This window comes from Dreissena polymorpha, chromosome 10, assembly GCF_020536995.1.
Source record: "Dreissena polymorpha isolate Duluth1 chromosome 10, UMN_Dpol_1.0, whole genome shotgun sequence".
Classification (NCBI taxonomy): Eukaryota; Metazoa; Mollusca; class Bivalvia; order Myida; family Dreissenidae; genus Dreissena; species Dreissena polymorpha.
In genome coordinates this window covers 58,598,760-58,612,691 of record NC_068364.1, presented here as the reverse complement: position 1 = coordinate 58,612,691, position 13,932 = coordinate 58,598,760, and the positions used below count along the sequence as shown (strand labels likewise).

The following is a 13,932-nucleotide window of genomic DNA, read 5'->3' as shown; positions in this document are numbered from 1 at the left end:
TATTCATATTTAAAGAAATTGCGGTACTTATATGTCAAAGGACGTTTAAATTATTGATGCGCTTAAATTATTCGAGCCGCATGACTTGTTATTTTGTGTTGCTTGAAAACGGCTGATGTAAATTCATCTAAAGTGAATTCTCCATCTTATTCATTGTCAGTAGTCAACATCACTGATTTTCCGAACGAGTTCATTAATATTACATTCTAATATACCTAGCTTCCCCGCTATGTCCTACTTCGTGACTTCTTTGAACTGGCTGCTAGTGTTTTCACGGGCAGTAATGGATCCAATTTATTGAAAAGCCCACATACAATTTAGTTTTGTGTTTACTGTGCATTTTCTTTTATTCAAATACGCGGTTAGATAACACAAACAAATACAAAGAAGTGTATTTAGTTCATTCATATATGTGCATAGCGCCCTGATTATACACAGGTTCGGGTAAGCTGAAATGTATTATCATATCCTGTTTCATTTATTGGATTATACGTATCGTTTCTTATTCCATTAGCATGCTAAAGACTTGCATACACACAATACCATCAACATATTTGGGCCGTGTTTTGTGAAAAGGGGGTTTAATGAATGTGTGTAAAGAGTCGTCTCAGATTAGACTGTGTAGTTCGCACAGGCTAAACAGGGGTGACAATTTCCGCTTGTATGGAATTTTGCGTTTACAGAAAGTCTCATCTTTGCAAAAAATCAAGTTTAGGTGTAATGTGTCGTCCCTTATAAGCCTGTGCGGACTGCACAGGCTCATCTGGGACCACACTTAACACATATGCATTAAGCCTGTTTTCACAGGAATAGGCTCATTTTTTTAGTAGCATCGATGCGGGCATGTACATGCTCGAATTCATCGCTGCAGCAATGAACACAATTGTGTAATCATTATGACTTTGTTTCTAGTGAGTCCGGATTGTGAACTCTAAAGAAGATCAAGAAATTGTAGCATATTGTTAAAATAATTCGTCCAAACCCATATAAGCCAATGAAGTAACACATATGACCATTAAAATATATAATAAACCTAGATAATAAAAAATAATAAATCGTAATGGTAAGAAATCGCATCTACTTATTACTATGGTATAACAAGCGGTCAAACTAGAATTGGGTTAACATTTTAGGAAATATTTGCTTGAATAAATAATACATAACTGCACATCACACAAAACGTCTGTTTATGGCTCAACTAATACATTTTTTAAATAGCGTTCCCTTCGAATTTGACAATACCATTGAACGCATTAACTTGTTTCTCTGCATCCTGCCGTCACTGCCAGGATTCAATTATGCACTTCATGTACAACACGTGGATTACTGCTTTATTATCGATTAAAAACAGTTTGCAAAATGCACGTTTCTGACACATAACCGATTATATAATAATCAACAAACTGTTTACATTTATATAAGTATTAATATAATAATAAATTATACATTGGAAAGTTAAGTGTTTAATTAAGTGAACCTTTCGTAACTTTGTTAACCATTGTTCACTGCGAATTTAGACGAGGCGTTTTATTGTTCCCGACTATAAAACGGCAATCTTATCGTGTATTTAAATCGAGCATTACTAATGTTACCAATCTGTGTTCAATTACAATTATGATTCAGTGTGTTATACTGATTATCTCGATGTTTATATTATATGATTCAACACCTAACCTTACCTTTCGTTAATTGGCCTCCACCCCAATCGCCTTCCTTGATAGATTTAGTGCAAGTCTTCAACACTGTGTTTTAGCAACCTGCTGAGGTGATCGATATTGAATCAGCTTAATACTACCGTCTCTAATAGGAACTTTTAATTTCCGCTCATTTACAATTAACGTGTTTAACTTGTTTATCCTGGTCTTACACATTTTTTAATAAGTGTGGTAATCCTAATTAAAACAAAACACATACAGGTTCACCAATATTTGTAGTTTCATGTACAATTTATAAAAAAACAATCAAATATACATTAATTGTGCTGCGTCGTGTTTATTTTTTGCTTGGGTGTTTTCACATAAATGTAACTGTTTATCTAACATGGAGCATTTTATTTATATCGCATCTCCTTAATATAAGTAAGTTTATAGCACATACATTATGCAAACAAAGTAGTCAAATAAAAAGACTGCATTATTTTGTTTACCTAGTCCTGTATTCTATAACAATATAAATATTGACTGTCGCCACAATTGCAATGGCCTTATCACAATAAAGACAGGTAAACTGACAAAGATTGTCCTTCTTAAGTGTTACATATAAGTATTATAAGAAGTTCAATTGACATGAAACTATGGCATGATACAACTACTACATATAACTGTACATTATCTCATGCAAATTATCAGTTGTAATGTTTTATTAGATTGTCTATGTTAAAAAATATTGTATAGACTTTAATAATCCGGTTAAGGATAATAGTAAAAAAGTATCCATTTGCAATGTGTTTTACAATAAACACTATCTGAAATAGACTTAAAACATGTTTTTTTTCTACAATGTTTATAATATAGATAATAATAATAATAATAATAATAATCATAATTTTGGCAAACAAAACATTCATTAAAAAACAATTTAATCATGGACAAATAACATAGTTCAGTATTGAAATCCTGCAGAGCCCTTTCTCATTAAGTTTAGAAAAATATAAAAAGAATTTTAAATGCGGGCGAATTAATCGTGTGTTATTACAATTATGCAAAATATATATTACCACACTATACAACAGTAAACTTCCTTATAATAAACCTTTAAGCACATCTAAATTTAAGTATGTTTCATTGTGTTTGACAACCAAACACTGTGCATATGATTCAATTCTTACACACAGTAAGGTAAACCCCCAACATACGTTGAACAATACACCGGATTGCATATGCATTTCTACGTCCTAATTAAAAACCTTGTATGTGTTTTAGATAAAACCCGAATTGGATAATGGAATTAACGTTATATATGCGTGATTGTTATAAAGGAAGAAACAGTTGTATAGCCTCCTCCCACGCAAAAGTTTGTGATGACAACGGAGTAAATCAAGACTACCAATTATCGACAGGAAATAGCGGTTCGTTAGCGACATTCAAGCACAGTGCAATATTTTTATGGCTAAATGTTACCGATATTGGATATTAAATTATCTTTATGCATTTGCTAATATTTGAGATAGCTTTTAAACTAAGGGCTAATTTAAAGACGTACCGACCTATGTATATACCATCATCAAAGTAAATGTGTCGAACTGTTATTTTTTAATGCAATATGGGAACTTTATTTAAGACGATATAACATTCGGAAACATGTTGATTGAATGTAATTATCAGTAATAAGTCGATTTTTTTAATTGCAGTATATTTGTAATACTGACTATATACTCTTAGATTTCATGATACATTTGCAAACATGGACGTTCGTCATAAGCTGATAGAATGTACGATTTTCTTGTATGTTTCATTGACATGAATTCGTTGTAATTTAGGTTACGCATGCGCAATTTATTTCCTTCTATATTACATATAACATAGTTGAAGTTCGATATCAATTTTTACCATGACCAAGCGTTTGAGCACTATATCATCATACATCATTAGAAAGATAAATGCATAATCTTTTGAAAAAAATGCATGCCATCAAATTCTATGTGTTGTAACTCAAAATATTTACCTAAGAATAGGCACACCAGTTTTAACAGATGTGGAGGCGGCCATTCTGGGCTCAAATAGTATGACCTACTTTCAAAGCCGGGAATTATCAACAGAAAATGTAGAGCACAACAATGGCTCTTTCTTATTGCTTACAAATATACCTTAAAATTGATACCAAAACGTACCATGTATTTTACAAATCCTAGGCAGCATGCACTGAACAAAGTGTGCTAAGTATCAAGTTGACTGCATGTAACCCTGCAAACAGGAGTTCCGGTTTGGGGTTATGTGACCTTTATGCTGACAGTTATTTAACAATATTGTGAATTTTAAACAAAGTAAATAAAGTAAGTAAACTGTCACTTTGGTACAAGGTTACACACAACCTATACTAACACTGCTTTAGTAGACACTGCGAAGTATAAAGGTATAAATCCATGTCGTAACTTTTGACTAAATATGTTGTATATGATTACATTTTTGGTTAGCGGCATAACATGTGCACATGTACATGTGTACATATTGTCGGCGCTTTGTTTTTGGTTAATTTAACGTGTTAAGGATATAAATTTAAGCATTTTATTTCAAATTTAACAACGAGTGTTAAATTTTGACCTTTCGTTTATATGCGTTTTAATTGTTTGATGCAACCATTTACAAACACTGTTGATGAGCGTTTTAGCGCAATAACCCAATGTTTAACTTTATTGTTTTAAAAATAATATGTAAAGAGACTATATACTGTGTTTATGTTGTTAATGTTGTAATATGTGTGTATATAAAGGACCATATGGAAACATGAATAATTAATAAAGTAAAACAAAATATGCAATACGATATAACATTATTGTAACACAAATTATCAGCAATGCATGCGCTTGTTCTGTGTATCTATATGTTTATTATAAGGATAGTCGAATATAACTAGAAATATTGTGATTGCACTCATATTGAATATATTTACATATCAGTTATATGTTTAATTTATGGCAATTTATTACACAATATGTTTACACTAGAGACTTTAAGATAGAATTCGTGATATACTTGGTTCCTCATCGTATGTTTTTGTTGCAAAATTTTTAGAAATATTAAGCTTCACATTTTAGTTACACTACACTAAACAATTGAGTCTTGCAGGGCAATACTATTTAAATAAATCATATTACTTTTATTTCATCGAAAGCCTGCTCTAAAGTAGCGAGACTTTTTTTATTGAATCTGTTGGTTATACTGTTAGAGCTAAAATTGATTTTCAGTAATTAATCGTTGAACTATTATACAATTACAGACAATAATAAACCAAAGCGCTGAAACTGGTTTCATTTCACTTGAAAAAGGATAAAAAAGATGTACAATATGAATATATTTTGTTGTGTTTCAAATTCGTTGTAACATACCAAAGGGCATTGTTTTTGCTTAAATCAATGCGTGTGCATCGAGTCCTCACGTATGATTGATTATATTGGCCTCTTAGTGCGAAATGTTGTATTCATATGTCATTTAATAATATTTAGGGACAATTGTTACACGAAATTACGCATCTATGAACTTAACCTGAGGAAACAGATTGGAAGATATGATATATTGGACACACACTGGCTACTATGCACATTATGTTACAGCTATGAATATACCTTTTTTTAAATGCTTTAAATTTTCCCCAATTATGAAAAACTACATTTAAACTTATTATAGACCCAGACCTTCTACGTTCAAACTCACACAGTTATTAACTACGTTAAATAAAAAAGAAATGCTTAAATTAGGAAATCATTTCAGAAGCACTCAAGATTCGTCATCGTTATACAAATAATAATGTACAATGTTCAACTTTATATTAAATACCTTTTGTCATTATGGGATATGTTATACACGTACTTGAAATGTTTTAAATCTATATAAAATACATTTTGTCATAATGTGATATGCTATATTTGAAATTGTTTTGCTTATATTCTATGATGGTATAGGTATTGCATTTACGTTAAGTAAACATGTAATCCGGTATTGTGCTATTATTACTAAATTATGTGATTCATACTTTTAGATTGTGCGCCTTCGAAATTATAAGCATTGTTGTATTTCACTGGTTAAATGCTGATATATGTAAGGGATATGCACTAAGTATAATTATTATTCGTAATCAGGCCGTTGCTAAATAAATAATAAGTGGTTAGGATTCGAATTATTTTATTTTGTTCTCCTCCAAATTGCAATTACTGTTTTACTTAATTGATAATAAAGACATTCATGTACTTAAACGGTTCCATCGTCGGCTGATACACTATAAACGTGTGGTATAAAATGAGTGTTGTTCAAATATATGTCAAGTTTAACCATAACTAGTTTACATAATGTCTGCACAATCCACAAGCTATATTCGTTTATATTGTATTTATATTGTTTTAACACTATAAATTGTAACGTGTATGTGTTATAAAATTAGGTATTGTTTTGTTTTAGTTTTAGCCTTGCCATTGATTTCGATTAAATACGTAAAACAAAATGAGGCTCGGTCACACGTGATATATGTGCATTAAATCACGATTGTTTGCAGAAAATTTTTGTTGTTTGTTAACGAGACAAAACTCATGTAAACATTTACAATATATCTAGATTGCATACTACAAACTTCCATACGGCTAGTCAATAACGAAGTATATATGGTGGCGTTAAAACTATGCCTATACTGCTCTGTTTGACATATACGGTATTCTTTGTGAAACTCTTACCACTACGGTATATGCTTATATTGTCGTAAGAACGTAATGAGGTTTTGTTGTGCATATAAATTAGTGGGATTTTGTTGTTATTACGTAATGGATCTAATAGTAATCTTATAATTAAACTCATTCAAATAGAGAAATTAGGTTTGTCCATAAAGCTGGTGAAATCTCTGGTTCATTAAGGTATGCTTAAAAACGGTATTAGTTTTTCAGTATGGTGGTTAGCATTTTCATAACATACACTTCTTTTTGGAAGAAAAGATTTTTACCTTATGCTCACTTTAAATTGCAGTGTTCTTTGCTGTAATCGTTACAAAGTGTGCTCTGATCTCATGCAAAAACTTGCCATGCCTGTTGCTGAATTATCATCATCATCATCATCATCATCATCATCATCATCTTCATCATCATCATCATCATCATCATCATCATCATCATCATCATCATCATCATCATCATCATCATCATCATCATCATCATCATCATCATCATCATCATCATCATCATCATCATCATCATCATCATCATCATCACCAACATCATCATCATCATCATCATCATCATCATCATCATCGGCATCATCATCATCATCATCATCATCATCATCATCATCACCAACATCATTATCATTATCATCATCATCATCATCATCATCATTATCATCATTATCATCATTATCAGTATCATCATCCTCAAGAACAACAGCAACAACAAAAGCACTATTATAATGATTTTCTCATTGAATGCGTCTTAGTTTTGTACCACAAAAGTCGTGCATCAAATCCCAATTAATGTCATCATTATTATTATTATCAACATCACCAGCAAAAGCAGAAGCAGCACTAGCTTGATCATCGTCGTCATCATCTTCTTCATCACCATCGTCATAATTATTATCATTATCAACACCATCTTTTTTTCTCCTGTATTATCATTTACATAATTGCTTTAAGACTAGGAAGACGACCGTTCTTGTTTTGAGTGTAGCATTGGCATCTTTGTATTAACGTATATTTATATGACAACATATGCAACGCGAGTCCAGAGCGGTTATAACCAGGAAATGGCATCAGTAAGCTGAACATCAAGATTTGTGTTGCGTCCTCGCATGCCCGAACACAAATATTGAGGATAAAAAACGCTGGATTCATATTAAGATGAGAAATGTCTGGCATAATTAAATAAAGTTATAAATCCACATAGGCATAATCGAATATTTTAATAGGAAAACGAAAATACGTCAATGCACTGTATGATAAGTACGGTTTTATGCACTAAAAAACTTCATGGACAAATGAAGTAGAAAATTGTTGTACCAGACAGGCTTTCATATTTTAAACAGTGGTATAGTTGATTTTAAATGCACAAATAAAGCTGTCATCAGTGACTTTGAATAAAGTTATTAATATTAACATTTACTAGCATTGTATTTATTTATTGAAATCGCTCGCTCGTTAAGTATGCATTAAGCTGTAATGGTGTATTCTTTAATAAATACTTAAGCAGTAATCGCAGTCTCTTAAAGTAATAATTAAGCTGTTAAAGTAGTAATGCAGCCTACTCTAAAAGCATTAATTACGTTGTAATTGCTAACTTTTAGGGATATATTTAAATAGTATCAATGACTCTAACGCATCTTAACTACTGTAATTGCCGATTGTTCAATCATTACTTAATTTGCAATCGCTAACAATTAAAGCATCAAGTAGGTTTTAATCAATTACTTTAAAAAATTTAAACTGTAATCCTGGACTCTTAGAGCAAAAATAAATGTGCATTTGCGGACTCATGAGGCATTAATGAAGGTGCAATCGCTTACTCTTGACAAATTAACTACGCTTTAATTATTGACTCTGAAGGTACTACAATGTTATCACTTCTCCTTTAAGAAAATTAGAAAATTAGTTTGGTAAATAGGCAAAATTAAACAAAAGTTGTTTCAGATTAGGAAATTTTCGTTTTAGTTATGATATTTATGAGGAAACAGTATTACTGAACATTTACCATAGTCCAATATAGCCATTATATGTATCTTTTGACGATTTGAAAACCTAAAAATTATAAAGCGTTGCAACGCGAAACGATTGAATTATTTGGAGAGTTCTGTTGTTGTCGTTTAAATTTACGAAACTACGAAGATTGCTTATATAACGTATAAAATACCTAAACTGTGTATACCCGGCGGAATAGCCTAGAGGGCTTAAGCGTTTTTCCTTCAGACTAACTCCAGGCCTCCGGGGGTCACTGGTTCGAGCCCTGGTACCGGCTACTTTTTTTTACTTTTTTAAATTGTATTCTTGATTTTTTACTGGAGCTTTTAAGATCCAATTTTTACATTTATCAATATAAAGCATGTAATGACAAACTTCAAAATATGCCGAAATCTGTGAAAAGGCCCCCTTAAGTGCGTAAAAAACCGTTGTTCTTGCAGTTTGTGCCGAAATCTTAAGGTTTAAAAACTAATCCTTAAAGACGTCTGAAATCGGTGATAAAAGTTCACTTTTCGTGAAGCATAACCTTGCAGTACACAGGAAATTTTGTAACATGAGCAGAGGCTATTAAATAAAGTAATTCTGGTGTATTTAAAACTGCCATAAGCAGCATAAAATACTAGTTGAACTTATTAAGAATTAATTGTTTTAAAAAGTTATTTGAAAAAAAGCACCGCTTACCTGTGTGTTTAAATCTATTAACGTTTAGTTGGGAACCTAACAAAGTCACGTGATCCTGCAACATGTGTAAGGCCGTTATGAACCACCATTTAGGCGTCAAACGGAACATATGATTTGCATAGCATCATGGAATCTAAATGGACTAAAGCGGAAACTAATAGACGAATACTTTTTTTTAAATGTCAATGTGAATACTTAAATGGACACGTAAGTCAAAACGATGAAGCGGTGGAATATCAGTTTAGTTCCAAACATTTTTTTATTTAACACTTGTTAGTACATACGTCAGATTTTTCACACATTACTGAATTTTACATGCTCTATGCTTATCGATTACACCGTTATATATATATATATATATATATATATATATATATATATATATATATATATATATATATATATATATATATATATATATATATATATATATATATATATATATATATATATATATATATATATATATATATATAAGATTAAGAAGTGAAACTCCAGCTGCTGAAGCAGTATTGTATTCTCATTAGTTGGTCCTTTATTTAATTCAAGTGACCAATTGCCTAAACAGTACAAAACAACACAACACAAAACAACATAAACACATATAAAGATAAATCTGGTTTCAACGACTTGGAACGGTCAATGCAAAGCATTGGGGGTATAAACCGGTTTAATAGCGCACAACTTCACACATGGGCCAGCAATATTCATTTGATACATATGAGAGTAAATAAAATTAAAACTCATAGCACTGCATCTGAAATTAAGCAATAATAAAACGATATTAAAAAAAATCAATTTAATTACCATTTAGTTACTCAATGGTAGGAAAAAGACCAGAGAAACTGAGTTACAACCTTTTGAGGAACGATGAAACAAATCTACGAACGACTGTCAACTTTATCCCTTTTTAGAAAATAGATTTAAGAATATAGCATCATAAATTAAATATTTCAGATTATTATCGCGCAAATACAGGAAGAAGCAGCAATAATGTGTGTACAAGATCCATATTACATAGCTTGGTTGTTTATGTGACTGCTAAATAATAAATCAAACTAGAAACGCCCGTCGAAAAGAAGACGCATTATATGGATATTAAGTCAGTTTTACATTAGTCCGAACTCAACAAATCTCCGTAAAAATTTGTCATTTGCAAAACCACATTTCGACAATCGACCACGAAGATATTATCTTCGGCTATATCAAGGTTTAGCAATCAATCTGTGAATGAAAAAACTGGCATCATTCAGATTATTTCGAAAATGAGAAATACCAGATATTGCCGTGTAATATTATATTCGGACTTAGGAATACTATCATATTATGAGAGAAATAAGAACATGACATGTCTCATCTGACAGTTTTATGTAGAATCACATCACTTTGGAGGTATGCTGTTTCTAAGAGTGTGTTCAAAATAAATGTAAAGCTTCAATTTATAAATTAGTCGAAAAGTTAAATTGCGACCTTTTATGATCTTAGTAAATGACGTCCATTTGCATCAAATAACTTCGCATAGCCTTGTGTCTTGGTTGAGCAAAAATGTGATGACATAAAATGTGATACTTACTGTGGTGTTTAAGTCAATTTATTACGTTCATTTAATTGTAACTTATGTAATAAAACATATTTTGAAGAATTCATTCCTAAATATTCTCTGACAAGGAAAAACATTTTGAAAATTTTACTTTGAATGTGAATGTATAATAAGCTTTCATCGTGCTAAATAAACAAACTTGATGCGAAGATAAATATCAGTGGCTGTTTACTTAAAAAGTAGCTTTAATATAATAATAATTTAGTATTTCCATGGACAAATTGAAACAAAAATATATAAAGACATTGTAAAACTCAGACAAACTGAATAATAATGATTAAAACAATCAGACTTTGAAGCTTTACCTCTTGTCATCTTAGTACAGCAATTATTTTACTAAAAATGTGTGTATACATTGTAATAATAAGTTCCAATACTGTTCCGTCGTGCATCTGCGACAATCGTTAAATATAAGGAGACATTTGAAGTATAAAATATCAAGTGTTTCTATTTTAAGCTCAAATCAATAGAATATATCAATATATACATCTGATCGGCGCATCCATATTGTAAATGTGCCAGTTTGATATTGACATTTTTCGTAACAAACGGATCGAATACTTAACATGCCTTGTCATTATCTCTATTTATACATGTAGGCCCCGAAGTGGCCCCTACAAAGTATATGTTTAAGTCACCTCTATTTTTCGTAATTCAACAGGGCGCTTGAGTTTTGATTGCTTATTTCAATTACTGCACATCTTTGAGGAAAAAGTAGGGGCAATTACGTAGTAAAAGTAGTTTTAATAACAATAACTTCACAAATTTGAATTACAGTAATACATGGTTGCTTTGGGATATTACCGTTAATATTGTCTCACTTATTTTCGAAAATGCATATGTTCATTCTCGCAAGTTTTCGAGAAAAACTCATTTTCTCAAGGTACTGACTTTTGACTTAAATACAATGCTGGCGGAAAGAACAACACATGCTGTTTTTGCTTTTTTTAATTGCATGCTATATGTTTTGTTTTTAAAATGTCATTGTTGAAATTACACAAAATGTATAATATGTTTAAGACCTGTAAATATTTAGTCATGGCTTTTTTGTTGAAATGGTTGTCTGTACACTCGTTAAACAGGTACACGGTTAAAATGTTCGGTACACAAACTTAAATGGAAACTTCGGATAAAGATAGAGAGCCCAGCAAGGAAGCAACAAACGTGGGCTGTATTCCATACACAAGTCGGGATTCCTGGCTGATCACTATAATGCACAAGGGTCCGTCAGTGAGTTAATATTGTGTTAAACCTTACCTTATCTCACGTCTATTTAAGCCGACAGAGGAAACACGGAGTACGCGGACCATTTTATTTACGGAACGCGCATGATTAACATAGACCACGTGATCAAAATATTGACGGCTGCACCGCGCAGTAGCGCGTAATTGGATGTTTTGTTGACAATAACGCTTGTTTTAAAACATTTTTACGCGAGTATGTTCTTGATTAGAACTTACGTTGGGTGCTGTACAGCTTTTTTCATTGCATTACAGTGATAATGACAATGGCAGACACACAGTTTCAAAACATTCAGTACAATATAAGAGATAGAAACTTCGAGCTCAATTGCATCCAAGTTACCACTCAGACAGCCTGAAACTGTACTATTATTGACTTAAGTCTTAGGCTTTGGCCAAGTTCATGTCGGGCTGCCTGGACGTTCACTATTTCGTAGTAGGGTCCTTATTGGGGTTTTCTATTTTATTCTAAATTATTTTTAATGCAAATTAATATCTATGAAATAATGTTGTTCTTCTATCTGTATTTGTTCTTGACACCAAATCGCACGATAAGATTTTACACAATTTATAACTTTGTTATAGCTTTAATATAATAATAATTTAGTATTTCCATGGACAAATTGAAACATAAATATATAAAGACATTGTAAAACTCAGACAAACTGAATAATAATGATTAAAACAATCAAACTTTGAAGCTTTACCTCTTGTCATCTTAGTACAGCAATTATTTTACTAAAAATGTGTGTATACATTGTAATAATAAGTTCCAATACTGTTCCGTCGTGCATCTGCGACAATCGTTAAATATAAGGAGACATTTGAAGTATAAAATATCAAGTGTTTCTATTTTAAGCTCAAATCAATAGAATATATCAATATATACATCTGATCGGCGCATCCATATTGTAAATGTGCAAGTTTGATATTGACATTTTTCGTAACAAACGGATCGAATACTTAACATGCCTTGTCATTATCTCTATTTATACATGTAGGCCCCGAAGTGGCCCCTACAAAGTATATGTTTAAGTCACCTCTATTTTTCGTAATTCAACAGGGCGCTTTAGTTTTGATTGCTTATTTCAATTACTGCACATCTTTGAGAAAAAAGTAGGGGCAATTACGTAGTAAAAGTAGTTTTAATAACAATAATTTCACAAATTTGAATTACAGTAATACATGGTTGCTTTGGGATATTACCGTTAATATTGTCTCACTTATTTTCGAAAATGCATATGTTCATTCTCGCAAGTTTTCGAGAAAAACTCATTTTCTCAAGGTACTGACTTTTGACTTAAATACAATGCTGGCGGAAAGAACAACACATGCTGTTTTTGCTTTTTTTAATTGCATGCTATATGTTTTGTTTTTAAAATGTCATTGTTGAAATTACACAAAATGTATAATATGTTTAAGACCTGTAAATATTTAGTCATGGCTTTTTTGTTGAAATGGTTGTCTGTACACTCGTTAAACAGGTACACGGTTAAAATGTTCGGTACACAAACTTAAATGGAAACTTCGGATAAAGATAGAGAGCCCAGCAAGGAAGCAACAAACGTGGGCTGTATTCCATACACAAGTCGGGATTCCTGGCTGATCACTATAATGCACAAGGGTCCGTCAGTGAGTTAATATTGTGTTAAACCTTACCTTATCTCACGTCTATTTAAGCCGACAGAGGAAACACGGAGTACGCGGACCATTTTATTTACGGAACGCGCATGATTAACATAGACCACGTGATCAAAATATTGACGGCTGCACCGCGCAGTAGCGCGTAATTGGATGTTTTGTTGACAATAACGCTTGTTTTAAAACATTTTTACGCGAGTATGTTCTTGATTAGAACTTACGTTGGGTGCTGTACAGCTTTTTTCATTGCATTACAGTGATAATGACAATGGCAGACACACAGTTTCAAAACATTCGGTACAATATAAGAGATAGAAACTTCGAGCTCAATTGCATCCAAGTTACCACTCAGACAGCCTGAAACTGTACTATTATTGACTTAAGTCTTACGCTTTGGCCAAGTTC

At 31.8% G+C, this 13,932-nt stretch overlaps 1 protein-coding gene across 1 annotated transcript; it reads right to left on the bottom strand.

Annotated features, from left to right (window-relative positions):
• Positions 1-6,683: 6,683 nt before the first annotated feature.
• Positions 6,684-11,955, bottom strand: LOC127849152 (prostatic spermine-binding protein-like). Its single transcript, XM_052381871.1, has 3 exons — positions 11,903-11,955; positions 7,167-7,296; positions 6,684-7,064 (listed from the first exon to the last, which is right to left on the bottom strand). The coding sequence occupies exons 1-3, from the start codon at positions 11,953-11,955 to the stop codon at positions 6,684-6,686; spliced, it is 564 nt and encodes a 187-aa protein (XP_052237831.1).
• Between the last annotated feature and the right edge of the window lie 1,977 nt (positions 11,956-13,932).